The 15,681-nt window shown below is 39.4% G+C and overlaps 1 protein-coding gene across 1 annotated transcript in view; it reads left to right on the top strand.

The window, feature by feature from the left end:
* Window positions 1–693: 693 nt before the first annotated feature.
* The window catches only part of tnfrsfa (tumor necrosis factor receptor superfamily, member a), a 30,252-nt gene continuing 15,264 nt past the window's right edge, over window positions 694–15,681 (top strand). Inside the window, exons 1-2 of the mRNA XM_038270114.1 lie at window positions 694–936; window positions 15,509–15,677. Of these exons, the coding sequence (XP_038126042.1) occupies window positions 904–936; window positions 15,509–15,677 (202 nt within the window). The 5' untranslated portion in view covers window positions 694–903. The remainder of the gene's footprint in view (window positions 937–15,508; window positions 15,678–15,681) is intronic.

Genomic DNA, 15,681 nt, shown 5'->3' with positions numbered 1-15,681 from the left:
AACTAAAACATTTAAGTGCCAGTATCAACATTAATGCCTCTAAGGTTATGTCATACCCAAAAAAAAAAAAATGTGTTTCTTTCACTCTCAGAGTGTTTTTGATGAATTTCTTATAGAAGCACTTTTGTTATTTTTCTTAATATATTCAAGCAAGTTGGTGTTTCCTGTTATTTCACTGACATTAACTTTTGCCATCATAACATCCATATTTTTTAATATTACAAAGGCAATATGGTCTTGTCCTGGATTCCAATAACACTATTGGCTTGAAATTTTGATTTTTAAAGTATTTCATGGAGTGCACTATAAAACATACATAAATATGTGTGTATACAACATACTTGAACATAAGTGCATTACTTATAAACAAAAAATAGACGCATAATTATATTTCTGGCATTAATGGGGACCATGATGTTGGCCTCTGTCTAGAACTGTCCATGAAAGGTGCAAAAAAAAAAAAACAACAGAATTAAATATCCAACACAACAAATAAAAAACACAACTCTGTTTATGTTTTAGATTTTCTGACGAATATTATGAATTCTATGAAGTAGAAAAGCATATTTGAGGAGCTTTAGAAGGTGTTTTGCAGTAATTATCTGCTATTTTCCGAGGATAGCTCTTTCTGATTGGCTGGTTGGGAAAATGACGTCAGCTCCTCTTCTCCAGGCACAGAAAAAAAATCTCATTCGCTCTCAGAGCGAGCGACCCTGCTGCTCAGGACGGTCACTGCCTGAACTCATGAAAGAAACCGGCTAACGGATAGTTTTAAAGTCGGGCTCGTGTGTCCGTGTTTGTTTGTTTTTTTTCACTCTGAGAGTGTTTTGTTAGACATTTCCATTCTGGTGCCGAGAAAACGCGAATTGCTTTGGGATCGACTCTCATCTCGAAGTTCCCAAAATGAACTTCGATCCAGTGGTCGGAAAACTTTTTGTAAGTAAACCAACATAAACATTTACTAAACAGTTGAAAAAAAAAGTTTTAAATGTTTATTATTTTTTATTTGTACTAAAGATAGAGTCCGTGTAATAGTGAAGTAACTCCTATAAAGTGTGAAGACTGTCTTTAATCAGCGAGTAATGGCGAATTAGCCTTCAGTTAAATCAGCGCTGTTAAATTTTAAGGGTCTTTCGGAGGCTGAAATCACGACCAGGCCTGTGAACTTGTGAGAAGATAAGACAAGCCCCTTCATTGTCCCACCAGAGCTCATACACAGGAAGCAACGCTGTTTGTTGTTGCTGTGGATTTAGGTGTTTATTTCTGTACATATTGAATCATTTTCCCTCTCCCTGCCTCTCTTGCTGCTGGCTCCATTCCTCTGGACAGGACATGTGCTGCATCATTCAACCTCCCTAAATCCAACATAGCAGCCACCATCTGTGTTGGTGATCATGTGGTCAGATTGGACAGACATGCCCCACATGATGGCCATGGGCAGAGCCGGTCCAAGGTGCTACAGGGTCCAAAGCAGGGTTTGATTAGAGGGGCCTCATTTTAATGGGCATAGGGACCATAGGGACATGTCCCTACTAAAATCCTGGCCTGACCTACTTGTCCCTACCTTTGTGAATAACATGTTTATAGTTTCCAATACAGCGTTTTTGCTAGAGTCGCTTCTTTTCTCACTACTCGTATATTGAAGTTAATATTTTAAAAGCTCAGTGTCAGTTCCTCTCATAGTTCCCGCGGCCATGTAAATACAATAAATCTATTTGCAGTCCCTTGAATATGTTATTTTTGCTTTGTTTTACGATCCAGACAATATCAGCATATCAGATAAAAGAAATAAGAGTGCACAATTCTATTTCTTCAAAAGTAAACACCTGATAAATACATATACAACAGACATATTTAGACTATATTTTGTGAAAAAAGGCATGTATTTACCTTCCGTCTTAAATGGTAAGTTCTAATGTAACCCTTTTCAAAGTGTAAGGTTGTCCCAATTTTACATTATTCTGAGCCACTGATGCTTCAAACATTGATAAACAGCATCTTGTGTGTGTAGTGCTTATAAAATTTGTATAATTGTAGCAAAAAATGCTGTTTTCTCTTTAAACAAAATGCGAACTGATGCTCACTTCAAGCATAAAAAATAAATAAATAAATAAATAAATAATAGGAGCATGCATAATCAATGACATTAGACCAATTCAACTTAAGACCAGTAGTGTCCCAACCAAAGTTGAGATCAAACCTACGCCCTTGCTCATTTTTTATTGAAAGGATTATTTCTTACCGGCAGTATAATCCTTCTGAGGTCCTGTTCACTATAAATCCACATCAGTTGGTCAAGGAAGGAAACCACTAGTATGAGTTAAAGAAAGATGCAGCAAATTTCCTCCAGTCTTAAGATAACAGCAATCTGAAAAATCCAATCATGGTAAACCTGTTTTATAAACATTCACAATTGTTTTGATGTGCAGTGGGTCAGTATTTGATGAGAAACTAGTGATATCCTTGCTATAAATGGAACATGGAGGGTAAAAAGATTTGAACACTTTAATATAAAAGTAAGACCGTGTAAATATATATATTATTTTATTTAAAAAAAACAAAACTTAATTTTCTACTAGGCAGTTATTTTTAAATAACTGGTCCCACAGTGTTGGATTATTGTTGCTGCAATTTCCCTACAATAAATCATATATCGTTAGCAGTGAATCAATTAATTTAAATAATCCTGTTTAACCAATTTAAATAGTTTTCAACTCACAGGGAAAAAAAGGCAACCGTTTTTTTGCACTTACTTAATCATATTTAATTACTTTAACAGAATTGTTTCATGTTAGCAGGGTAGGACATAAAACAATTGTGTTAAAGTAACTAAATAGGATTAAGTAAATGCCAAAAATGATAGCCGTAATCAAATTTATCAAGTGTATGACTGGTTCAAGTTTAACTGGTCTTGAACTTGAGTTTTTTAATCTGTTTTATTCATTTACAATGCATTATAAATGTGTAATTAATGTTTAAGTTCACACACTTTTTTTATTGAGTTATTTTAATTTGCCAGGAGTGTCTCTTTTTTTAGATTGAGAGATTAGTGTAAGTGCAAAACAACATTTTAAGGTTCATAAAATGGTATTTGGATAAACCTGCATTACAGTGTTGTTGTTTTTTCTACTGTAGTTGTCATATATGGGTTTATTCTAGAGTTATCTACTGCAAGTAAGATATTAACTTCTTTTTACATCACTAGATCTCATAGATTGTAAACCATCCATTTAAGCTCCTGATAAAAACAGAAATGCTATTTTGAGGGAGGTTGTTTGTTTGTTTAAGCTTGTTTGCATTTTTATACAACTACAAGAGAAAACGAAAATATGCAATGAACTTTGCTTGACATAAGTGACTTAACAATGTTTATAATCAGGTTAAAAAACTTAAATTTTTTTACTTTTTCCAAATAGTTTGGAAAGCATATTAAATGTAAAATGCTGACTTTGTACAGTCTGCATTGATGGGTGCAAAATGTAACTAAAAAGGATCTTTAGAAATGTGCCACTTGTTACTGAGATGTATTTGCAATTAAGCTTTTCATAAGAGGTGTATACGGCAAGGACTGAAATAGACAAAAAAAAGGATTAGATGCATTGAATTTGAATCTATATTTTCCTCTGTATGTGTTTGAAAATCCTACTTTAATCCTTTCGTTTATATCCTACAACAAATCTAAAGTTTGAATTAAAGACCATTTTGGATTTTTTTTTGCGATTAACTGATCATTAAAATAATCATCAACTTATTTAGTAATCAATTAATCACTAATTGAAGAATACATAACACTTGCTGATGAAACTACAACCAATGTAGAGATGTAATAAAGGAAGTATTAGGGATGAAAACCTTCTTGTCGGTAAATATTCCCCATCCAGAATTCCACTGGTCGGATAGTTTAGCTTCAACTGGTTCAAAACTGGGTGAAAAAACTATTTTCTAAAAAAAAAAAAATTAGTGAAATAATCGTCAAGTAATTTAATGATCGGTTAACTGGAGTATAGAGACTCAAAAAGATGCATTTAGTTGACATAGCAACCAACTCAGAGCAGTAATAATAGCAAAATGTCAATATATGTATGTTTTTATATATATATATATATATTTTGCATTTAAGATTTTACAAAATCCTTTTTCGTCTGTCAAATTGCTCTATCCAGAACTTCTCAAGTGGAAAAACTTTAGTTTCACCTTCTTTTGAGGAACCTTTTGCCATCCGATTACTAAACAGAAAGAAAATCGACTGATTAATCGTTTTCCTAAATATCCTTTAGTTGCAGCCCTACTCCAAAGCTTTCTCTGCAAATTAAAATCATCTCCGATTTAATAAGTGTAATTAGAACATTTTATGTCCAGGTTTTGCATAAAAGCCAGGTACCTCAGAGGTTCCCTGGATTCCCTTAGTACCACCTTGGCTCTGCTCTGACCTTTGATGCTGTAAAACTTTAATAAATGGCTGGCTGGGGAGTGCTCATGGACTTGGAGAAGCATGTTTTGTTTTTTTATGAGCATGACTGCAGTTGTGATCAGCTAATCCCACTCCCCTCCCCTTCAGCAGAAACAATCCCAGAATTCACCTAGCCAGTTAGTGAATTAAAAGACAGAAAGCCTCTCAGCAGTTTTTTTTCCAGAAAGGTTTATCCCTCTCAGACTTCCACTCCCAGCACAGAGACGCCTTTTCATTCCTACCCTGTTGGTTTTTCCGAGTGTGCGCCACCAAAGCCTGACATTTCTAAGCTCTTTAAAGTTCACTGTGAGGTCTAAATGGATAAAATGCAAATGTAACGTTAATTTGGCGCTCTACTCCCTTTTCCTACGATGGGAGTATCAGAGATGAGCCTGCATATCGCATCCTCACCAGCCTTGCAAGGATGTTGATAAGAGCAACAGTTGTATTCGTTAAAATAAAAATTATTCCAACTTTTCATTGCAGATTCTTAAAACTTAAGATATCCCATCTGCTGATGAATCTGTAGCCCCATTATTTGGTTTCTCCGTTGTCTGATTCCTGTTTAAAGTCATGCAGTGTTCCATTACTGAAATCAGATTTACTTCTCAGGGTGGCAAAGTCAATGTTTATCCCTTCTGTAAACCACAGTACATTCTGGAGGCCTTGCCAGCAGCAGGCCTTGTTGCTAAGGGACTGTGAGGAAACTTCCACCCCCTCCCCACCCCTCTCTAGCACTCCCTAAACCCCCCCCTCTGAAAATTACCAGAGTGTACGTGCTTGGCCCTCCAGTAAACTTCCCGTCCTGAGTACACAGATATGCTGATATTAGTGGCATCAATTTACTTCTTAGAATTGTCATGCCCATGCAAATGTATACGAGATTGTTATCTGTGATTGCTTTCTGTGTTTGGGTGTTGGTTCACACAGGAAATGGTCCCCTCGGCCACTGGGGACAACACAGACAGGGGGCAGGACTGACATCTGGGACATGTAGAGGCCAAACTGTGGAGCTTGAGGCCAGAAAACGGAGCACTCTGCAGCTCATAATGTTGTATCTGCTGCTCTGTGGTGCTCCGCTATCTGTCCATGAGAATAGTTGTATTCATGCTTGTGGCTAGGAGAAGTTACTTGGGAACTGGCTGATGCAATGCTGGGCAACCCACCCACCCACCCATCCACCCACTTCCAGACGCCAGGTGCTTGTGTGCTTTCTTTATTTCAGCAGTTACAGTCGGATATGTTTTTAATTGCAGGCAGGTTCATGATTGTGAAGAAACCTGTTGTTTTTTCCGTTGCGTAGGTGAATCACAGGTGAAATCAAAGGTGCGCTGACTCACTTCAGGTGTGCCACCTGTTCAAATGTAACAAGCTATATAATGCATACCAGGAGAGGCGAGTCATTCTTTACAGCACCTTAATACTGAAGATAAGTGGAAATGATGTCCTATCAAAGAGACTGACCTCATCCAGATCCACCCTCATGTGTTTTTGTACCAATAAGTAACTCATTCTAGGTTCCACACAGTCTCTTCATAACTGCTTTGATATACGCGCTGCTGTCGGCGGCCTTTAGATAAGTGTTTGGAGTTGAGCATAAGTGGTCAGCAGGGTTCGTACTGGTTCGTTCTCCAGGTCACGGCGTTCTTTGAAGCTCCGTTATAGAGATAACAATGACTTCTGACGAGGCTATTTTTAATGTGAGCCAAAGAATCCGGTTGTAGTTCATGATTATCCAACTTCTGGCTTTATCTGTTGACATAGAAAAAATATGTAGTTTTAAAAAGGCATCACTGCAGTTATTTTTAAATCTCACCAATACAAATGTTAATATTAAAACGACTGTAAATGATTTGAATTAGCCATAGTGATGATTACTCCCAGCAAGTTTCAAAGCAAAACTGCCAAACTTTCTTTGTGTTTAATGCAATCAACTGGTTTTCACTAGATAGAAAACTTTGAACCAATTTGACTGTATGATCTGGTTGACTTGTAAAGTGCCTTGAGATGACATGTGTTGTGAATTGGCGCTGTAGAAATAAACTGAATTGGATTGAATTAAAAGAGGGAATCTGTTACTCAAAAGCTTTCATAAAATAACTCAAACTTTTTCACATTTCACCCCTAACAGCACAAAGTTGAATATAAGTTGTTTGGATAGGCAACCATTTCTAAAGTAATGGTGGCAAAAAAAATGTCACTTTATACACCTCTCTGTGTTAATCTGTCCTCTTCGTTTGCTGGTTGAATTCTTTTAAAAAGATGTCTGCTAGATAGTTAATTAGTGATTGTTTAATTAGTAGCTAACACTAAAAGTGAATGAATGACTTGGAAGGATCAACTACTTTAATAGGTTATCAACAAACTGTTTTAGAAAAACTTCCAGGCAGTCTTCAAATATGTCCTTTTACTTTGATCATAAACAGAAACAGGCCGATTAAGGAGATAAATAAAAACTCTGCCAGTTTTGAAAATGTAATTTTTGTATTTAAATAGGAAAAAAATCAGCTCCTTTAATATATTTTCGGTGTTCATTTTTAGAGCAGTGCTCCCCAAAGTTTTTCCACCAAGCTTCATGGTGCAACATGGCAACACAGACAGCATCCACAAATAATATATTGTTTTCATCTGTTGGTCAGCATTAGACGTAATCACATAAACATGCTTTTACATTTAACACCTTTGGTATTTCCGAAGAGGACCTAGAGACTCCACTCGCTGACCGGATACTCCCAGTGGGGCTTAGCTGTTGGCTGGTATGAAATTGTGTGACTTTAAAGCCGTGGGTTGATAAGGCTATGATAGCAATGTCCCAATAACTTTTATTTTTTTACTTTTTCCCTGGAAGTATACTCAAGCAGTGAAATTGGTCCTTTCCTTTACAAACCTTTTGGTTTAGAGAACCTTTGTCATGTTTTCTCCTCAGTTCCTTTGGTGTAAGCGTGACTTGCTGCCCTAACTGGTGGGACCTCCATCATATTTGGTATTTTTTTAGCAATCTCAAACCATACTGTCTTGTTGAAGTTAAGATTGCGTTGAAGAGAGGTTGTGCTCATTGGCATCCACCTTCTTTCTTGGCTAATTTATCATTTTCACCCAAGTTTTTGTTGACCGCTTCTAGGAAAACATCAAAACAGATGTATGTAGTATCAAATCTTCATGCTTTCAAAGATGATTCCTCGTTTTGTTTTGTTTTCTTAGACTGAAGATTTATGTTAAGATTTTTCTTGCAGCTCTGTGTTGTGGTGCAGATAACGGGCACCAGGAAGTATGACTTAACCTAAAGCCACAGTGGTGAAAGGTTTGCATCAGTGCCAGATTGTTTCTCCTGCTGCTCTCCTGGATGAACAGAACCAGAACAGTCTCAATCTTTGTCTGCAGAATGGACATCTGTTTACAGAGATGTAAATCTGGCAGGGGTTCCTGCCAATGATGGTCTCTTAATTCCACCAGACACATACTCTGCATTTTTGCTGTGATGTGTTTATAGAGACTGTTATAAACTGCCAGCGCTTTAGGTTCCTCTCACCCCCCCTTCACCTCCCCACAAAGGTGAGCTTTAATGGAACAAATTCGATTGTCTCTGGAATGAGTTGTTGGATCCTTGCTCATGCTTTTCCCCGTTAGTCATCTCTTCCTGTCCGCTCTGCGTCCTTTATTCTCTCCTGGATTAATCCTGTCAGTTGGTGCTCGGCGTGTCTGACAGGCTTAATAGGAAATTGTGAAGGCCTAACTCAATAGGCCTGTTTTCACACAAATTGAATTTAATGTTCACATTCAGAGTCCTAGCTCAGCCTTTAATGGTACTGAGCATGACTCACCGTGACGTTGTTTATGCGTACAAGTCATCAACACTTTGAGACCACAGTGACCACCTTTACCTCTGAAAACAATGTGGAAATGTCACCTCTCCTGCTTACAAATCTTGTACTTTTCAGATGCTCTGGATTTTGTTTTTCTTCTACTCCCCCAACACAACCTGACCACTTTTACATCAGTCATTTCACTAATTTGCGGTTGGCGGGGGTAACTTTAAGAGAATTCGTAAACAACTCCCCTCACTTTGCTTTTGAGTTTTCTCTTTCGTTGTTTTTTTGAACGTGGCCCGACCTGCTTCGTGGCGCACCGTGACGCTCGTTCAATCAGTGGAGAATACCTCCAGAGGAAGCTGAAGAATTTCAGTCGGGGAGCAGAGCTGCAGCTTCCCTGGGTTAAAAATATCCAGCCTGGCGGATATGCTGCTGGTCTGATCGGGTGCTGGGCCTGCTCTGAGGGAACAGTTCGGAGCTGAACCCTGCATGAAGCCTCTGTATTGTCTTGAGCTTCCTGTGCTCCCTGAGAGGAGGGGGCCACCGCATTTCACACGCTCCCACTCATACACTCGACCCGCGCCTGTGCACACTTGTGTACGGGCGTGCGTGTGTGCGTCAATGCGGTTTTTAAACTGTTAGCACTCTCTTGTTTTTCTCTCACTGCTGGAAAAAAAAGTGACACAGGAGTCGTTCCCCTTGTTCTCCATCATTCATCTTCATAAAGACGAATGTATCCCAGCTTGGCTGAACTTTAGATATATTCTCGCTGATGTATCAGGAGTCAGAGTTGGCTCTCCTGACAGCATCTGGGTTGTACTTGTCTTTGTCATGTCGTACAAAATGTCAGTGTCATTTATCAGTGAAGGAAAGCTGTGCATGGTCACCCCCCCCCCATCCCCAGAGATTGCCAGGATTTATCTGTAAAGCAGGGAGCGTTCACTGTCCTGTCAGGGTTAGCCTTGAGGTATTTGAGCTGCACCATATTAAATGGAGTCAGCAGGGTCCAAATCCTCCAATTACAGCAACGTTCAACACATTTGTGACTAGAGGCTTAATTAGAGTAGGTCCATTTGCTGTCTGGAAAAGTCTGGATTTATTTTTATTTTTTTGCCAAAGTTGGATAGAAAAAAACTAATTTAAATTTATCAACTTGTAAAAAGTTCATATTTTGCTGCTCATTCTATCAAATTTAGTGCATATATTTATCAATCAATCAACAAACGTGTAGCCATACATCCATCTGCCCTCCTTCCTTCCTTCCTTTCTTCCTTCCTTCCTTCCTTGCTGTCTTTTGTTTTCACAGGTTTATCTGTGCAAACGGTTGAAACATTAGCAGTAAATTCAGGATGAACAAATGGTTTTAAAAAGTTCACAGAACTGTTGAAATTTAAAAAAAAATGGAGCTTATCTATTTAAAATGGGCAGAAATCCTGATTATTTTTTTACAACTGGAGAAAAAATTAAAGTCTGCAGTTTTCCTTGTCCTTATGTCAGGATTTCTGGCAATCTTCACCCCCACCAATGCATTTTCCAAATAACACAGGTGAACCTTTCTTTTATACAACAGGTCTATCCACCATCCTTTGATCAAACAGGTCGATCTTGTTGTTAATGTTATTTTTACAAAACAATGTTATTTCTGCCTCTACAATGTTGTGCTTGTGGGTTAGCTCCGCCCAGACGTGCAGCCACACGCTACATGTGCATAAACAGGTGATATACAGACACACCAGAAAATGTCGCAACCACCTGCATTATCAAAACAACCTCAGAGCTGGAAGGATCGCAGCACTGCGTGACGCCTCTACTACGTAACTCTGGAAACAAAAACGTCTAGCGTTAGTAAATTGAATGCTTTAAACTCTTGACCTTTTTCATCATGATTAACTTTTTTTGTCACAAGGAAATTAATCATACTGTGACTCATCATAAATGCAGGGTTGATCTTAAAAGTTAAACAAGCAGTAAAATAACTTTGGTGCTGAAACATTGATCATAAAGCATTAATTGGATATCAGTGATTGGGGAGGCTTGATGCATAGAGCTTATTTTAGCTGTGTTATAATACGGATTTAAAAGTTAATCATGATATTCTGTAGTATTTATTGTGAAGTTAAAACATCTTTGCAGTCTCATAATAGAACATTTGGTCCTGCACATTACTAAATTTCAATTAAATAATTTTCTTTGTTCTATAGATTTGTCAAATAAAAGGAAAGTATACTAGATAAACACAGTCTCATAGTTTATGTTGATGTTGGCACAATTGGATTATAAAAACTTGATTTAAGACCATAAACACCTAAAGAAAACAAATTTATTTTCATCTAGTATTTAGTTTTTAATTAGTTGCTAAAATAAAGCTCTTTTTTTTATCAATTGCTCCCTGTTTTATACCTAAGCTGCAATATGTACTCTTTTTACTTGTTTCCTGATGTAAAAAGTCAAATAAAAAATACATATAATTCATTAAGATCTCAGGACAGTATTTCAGCAATGGGACTGCGCTGAATGGGCTCTTGCTTGACAAAAAGATTCAAACCTGAACTGATTTATTCAGATCCAGATTTGATTTGTGAAACTTTCAGATCTAGAATTTAGTCAAAAAAGTTGCCTCACAAAATCCAGCTCAAATCTCCTCGTGACCCCGCCTGCTAATCTTTGATTGTTGTGGATCTGATTTGCACCTGACGGTGAGTCAGGCTTGAAGTTGCGGCAGCTCTGATCTGCTTTCATTCTCTCTCTCTCTTTGTAGTTGTTTGAGACTGCTGTGTTAAATATTGAGTTCTGCTAAGGTGAACGGGGAAGGCATATGTATCTTGACATTTGAACTGCAATACACCCTTTCAGTTTTAATAACTTATGAACTTTTAACATCAAGCATGCTGCTTCATCAACCCCATCATATACTGGAGTACTAACTATTCTCCCAAAAGCAGAATGAACATACATGAAGGATAGAGAATCAGAGACACGATTCATAATCATATAAACTGCCTTCACTGGTGTTTAATCAGCCTAACTCTGCACTGTTTTTTTCTTTTCATTCCCCTGATAGTCCAAGTTCGATATGACAGGCATTCAGATACTAGGAATATTATGCCGGCTTGGATTTACGTTGACAGAACTGTTGTAAAGGTCCAATCCCTAATAACGGAAAAGGATTTTCTAATTGGAGCAGCATGATGTGGAAACCAGGTCCCCTCTCCGGACATTGGAATATAATGAGGTGCATCAGGTCATTGCTTATTTGCCGAATTGGACTGAAAACATCCATCTGATATGGAGGGAATGATGTTGCTTTGGACGTCTATACATTGTTTGGTGTAGTTTTTTTCCCCTGCATTTTCTCTTTTCCTTCCCTTTTTCCACCAATGTTATTCCCTCAGGGATATGAAGTTATCACAGGCCTCTAAATGGCCCATTGATAACCTGGGTCATCTGAAAGGATGTCCTGTCATTTAGGCATAAATGCGTCCTCAGTGTTCGTGGCATATGGAGGGATTGTTCCAAGGCAATTTGGAGGAACCCAGGGTGTTTAGAGGAAGTGGAGGAGTGCCACTGTTGTCAGACACAGAAAGTCCCTCATTATTTTATTGTAACTTTTATTAATTTAACTCATATCCACAAAGGCACTGTACAAACTTATCACTGAATCGGACAATGACAATAGGACAGTGTTGTGAGACATAATCTGCAGCCGAGTTCGCTCATTGTACAGAGGATAGAGGAGGCTGTGAAGTGAACTGAACCACTTCAGCTGATTCTGGAGAGCTTCCAGGGATTGTGGGTTTGAAGGGCTCTCCACACTGAGGTTACGGTCACTCTGGTCTTACTCCTCGCTCTGTGAAGGAGGTAAAAGTAAACCGCTCTTTGGACGCCCAGAGTGCATCATTGCCACTTTGTTTCTGAGTCCGCAGTGTTTGGTTGTTAGATTAAACGTATCAAAACTCTGTTTTAGATATGACACGGAGCAGGGTTCTCTCCGGCTGAGGAAGAGAATTTATTTATTTCTCTCACTGGGGCATTGAGAAGCTATTGTGCGACTTGGCTTTACCATAAAATAACTCCATCTTTACTTTTTGGAATCTGTATTTTGTACTCCTTAGAGCTGGAACTACTAACCTACTGCTTAATCAGATTGTAGATATAAAGCATAGTTTTGTAGCTCCAGTAGCAAAGTACACAACAGCATCATATCGCAAAACCCAGAAAGAAAATAAAAACAGAAAATGTCTCCCCAAGGCCTGGCCCTCTCCACAGCACATTAACAAGGACAACATTTCCAAACATAATACCAAAAGAACACAGAGTGATTGCAAAAAGATAATAAACATTGAAGGAGCATGCCACGTAGAACAAAATTTAACAAATTAAAAAAATAAGATTAAGGAGACAAGTTCTTAAAAGAGGAGAAAACAGAAAGCACAAAATGTTCTGAAACTAAGAAAAAACTGTGCATGCAAATATGAAGTCGACAAACAACTGTTGGAACAATAATGAAGACTCGCACACAGGTTTGGTTTTTTTGCATGAATGTGGCCCCTGCCTAGACGCTACCTTTGCAGATGTAATCTAAATAACCTTAGGCTCTTATAAAACAGAAATACTCATTTAGTTTGAGAAAACTAACAGTTCCGCTTCTCAGAATTAACTGAGGTGCAAAAAAAGAGCATTTAAAAATGCTGCATTTGCCATGCAGGTTTTGGCGCGGCAGTGTACAGATGTCTACATTCTCTACACAGTTGTCCCTTGTTAGAGTCCCATAGAGACCTTTACAGCATGTCTTCCCCCTTTCTCTCTCCACCCATTTCCTGTTGGATCACTAGAAATAAAGGTCACTCATATCTCAAAACTAAGTAAATAAAGAAAACAAGATCCATGGATCTATAAATGAGTACAGCACTGACTTAGCCCTTAAGTTGGGCTGCACAATTTAGCATCATCTACTGACTTGACATGTAAATATGCTTTATACAACATGGAGGGACCTCAGCTGAGGATGTTTTACACAGTCTACCTTGCATTGCTATTTTTTCTGTAGAAATAAACAACATTCCCTGGTACAGCCTTTTCGATCTCTTGTTTTAGCAAAGCTTTCCAACACACCAGCCATTTCCAAAGAGCCATTTAGTCCGATTCTGGCTGAATAAAACTCATTTAGATCCACAAATGTGAGTCGTTGAACTGTCCGAATTTTAAACTTCAGAGTTTGTTGCTGGAGCGGAAATCGCTGATGTGAACTTCCAGGACCCTTAACCATACCTAGAACGGTCTGTTGAAACCCTGGAGGGGGATTGCTTTCCTATCCCACAGTACCAAAAACAGAAATACATAATAACATAAAAGTAAAGCATTAGGGTAGAAGTAGAAAATTGGAGCTCTATCGTAAGGACAAAATAGTTTGAACGTGTCTGGTGGGGCTAAAGGTATTGAAGAAATGCAGGCATTTGATTAGCAAAAGAAACCTTTATAGACTTTCTTCTTTCTGCTTTATGTTTTTTCTCAAAAAGTGCAGTACTGAAGTAATACTGCTCTCTGTACAAACTGTTGCAACTGCTTGATGTTGTTTGGCTCTGTGTTAAAGCAAACCGCACCAGCAGAAGGTGGGAGTTTGCACCATACAGTAGACCGGACCAGTGGTCCCAAGTGTTAAACAACTGCAGCTGATTTTGTTTAGAATGGTTTTAGAGATCAGGGAATCTGTGCACCGTCAAATGGACACCACTCGCCTTTTAATTCGGGATTGGCTTAAAGCATTTGGATTCGGTGGAATGTCACGTTCTGCATCTGTGTTATGGAACAGGATTACCTTCAGTGCAGCTCACATTTTCCCAGTCATCTCTTTTCTTTCCACTGCTTTGCCTTTCACATGTGCTTATACGCTGATTTTACTCTTTCCTTTTCACACGGCTTTCTACTTCTCCCGATTCCATGCCCCTTGAAAGCACCCCCCCATCCCAGCCTCTGCTCACGCGCACACACAGCGTATTCAGGCGAAGACTCACCCTGTGTCGTGCAAGCTGTTAGTCCCCTCTCTCATTTATCTCCCTCCCTTTTCCTCTCCTTCCCTCCTGCTTTCCACCCTCCCCTTCCCCAGAATGTTTGGATAGATCTAAATGGTGCGATTGTGACTGCTCTGCCGGTCGTCTGCCTCTGAGCGTGTTTGGAAAGTCTGACGCGAGGAGAGGGAGAGGAAGAAAGGGAAAGGCAGAGAGAAAAAGGGAAAAGTTCTTCTGAACAACAAGGCATGGCGGGCCTCCAGAGAGTCAAATCCAGCGTCATGAGCCTCTTCTCCAGCCCGTCCATCCTTTCTCTCTTTATCCCTCTCATTCTCCCACACTCTCTCTTTTTAGGGCATCTATTCTCCGCCTTGCGTCCCATCCTCTGCTTGTTGTCTACAGTTTCTCTGTCCTTCTTTCTTTCTCTTCCTTTTAACCTCTAGTGGTTTAGCGGTGGCTGTATGGTGGGGGGGTTGGCCACCGCACAGGAGAGACAAAACCTCCAGATCTAGGACTCTCATTTACCAAGGGAGGTGTCCTGTTGCGTTTTAGGCGCTTTGCTGTGGTTTCGCATGTCTTGGCATTCAAAGAGCCAGGGTTAAAGAATGTGGGTCATTTGAAGTAGAAGCACTAAAGTGGGTTGTTTGCCGGTGAATGGAGCCTTCTCACGTTGACATGGTGAAAAGCGTGTGAATAAACACCAGCGCCTGGGGGGCACGCTAAAGTGTTGGGCTATATTCTTCTCTGTACCCCACCTATACAGGCCTGTTATTATCTAACACTTGAATGGATCTCTGTATTCACATTTGATATGAGCTTCTGGTCCGTTATCTGAGGAACCTTACCAAACTCTCTCTGTCGCACCTACCATAGATGAAGCAGCTTCTGTCCTTTTGAACCTCTAGATGGTGGAGTAATTAAATTTGGGCAGCATGCTGCGCTGCATGTAATTTAGTTGGTGTACGTTTCCTCATCCTGCCTTCATGAGATTATGTTGCTCCTAGTTGTGACCAGCTGCATGGCTCCCTTAATTGCTTTCCCACAGCAGATGTTCAGATCAGATGGTTTGCATTAAGTCATAGATTGCTCACACAAGGTTTCCTATGAAGATGGACTCTCTTCTTCTCTGCCTTCCACCAGATGAGTTGAAGTGGGCAAGTGTGTGTGTTGTCTGTAAACACAAAAAGTAAATCAAAGCTCATGTCTTGTTTTTTTTTTCCTTTTCCCCGTCCTTGATGATGCAGGTGGCCGTGGCATCGCTGCTTCTGGGGCTTGTCTGCCGCGCGGCAGAACCCCCGGCTTCCCAGTGGTCCGGAGAGGAGGGCAGAAACCTCACCCTGCGGCGACTCAGGACATGTGTCGAGAATGAGCAATACCTCAACCAGGGACTCTGCTGCCTGAACTGCAAGGAGGGTAA

This window comes from Cyprinodon tularosa, unplaced genomic scaffold (assembly GCF_016077235.1).
Source record: "Cyprinodon tularosa strain WSP-4 unplaced genomic scaffold, ASM1607723v1 ctg750, whole genome shotgun sequence".
In the NCBI taxonomy this organism is placed as follows: Eukaryota; Metazoa; Chordata; class Actinopteri; order Cyprinodontiformes; family Cyprinodontidae; genus Cyprinodon; species Cyprinodon tularosa.
Note: the sequence above shows the minus strand (reverse complement) of the source record. Positions and strands in the feature narration are given on the sequence as shown.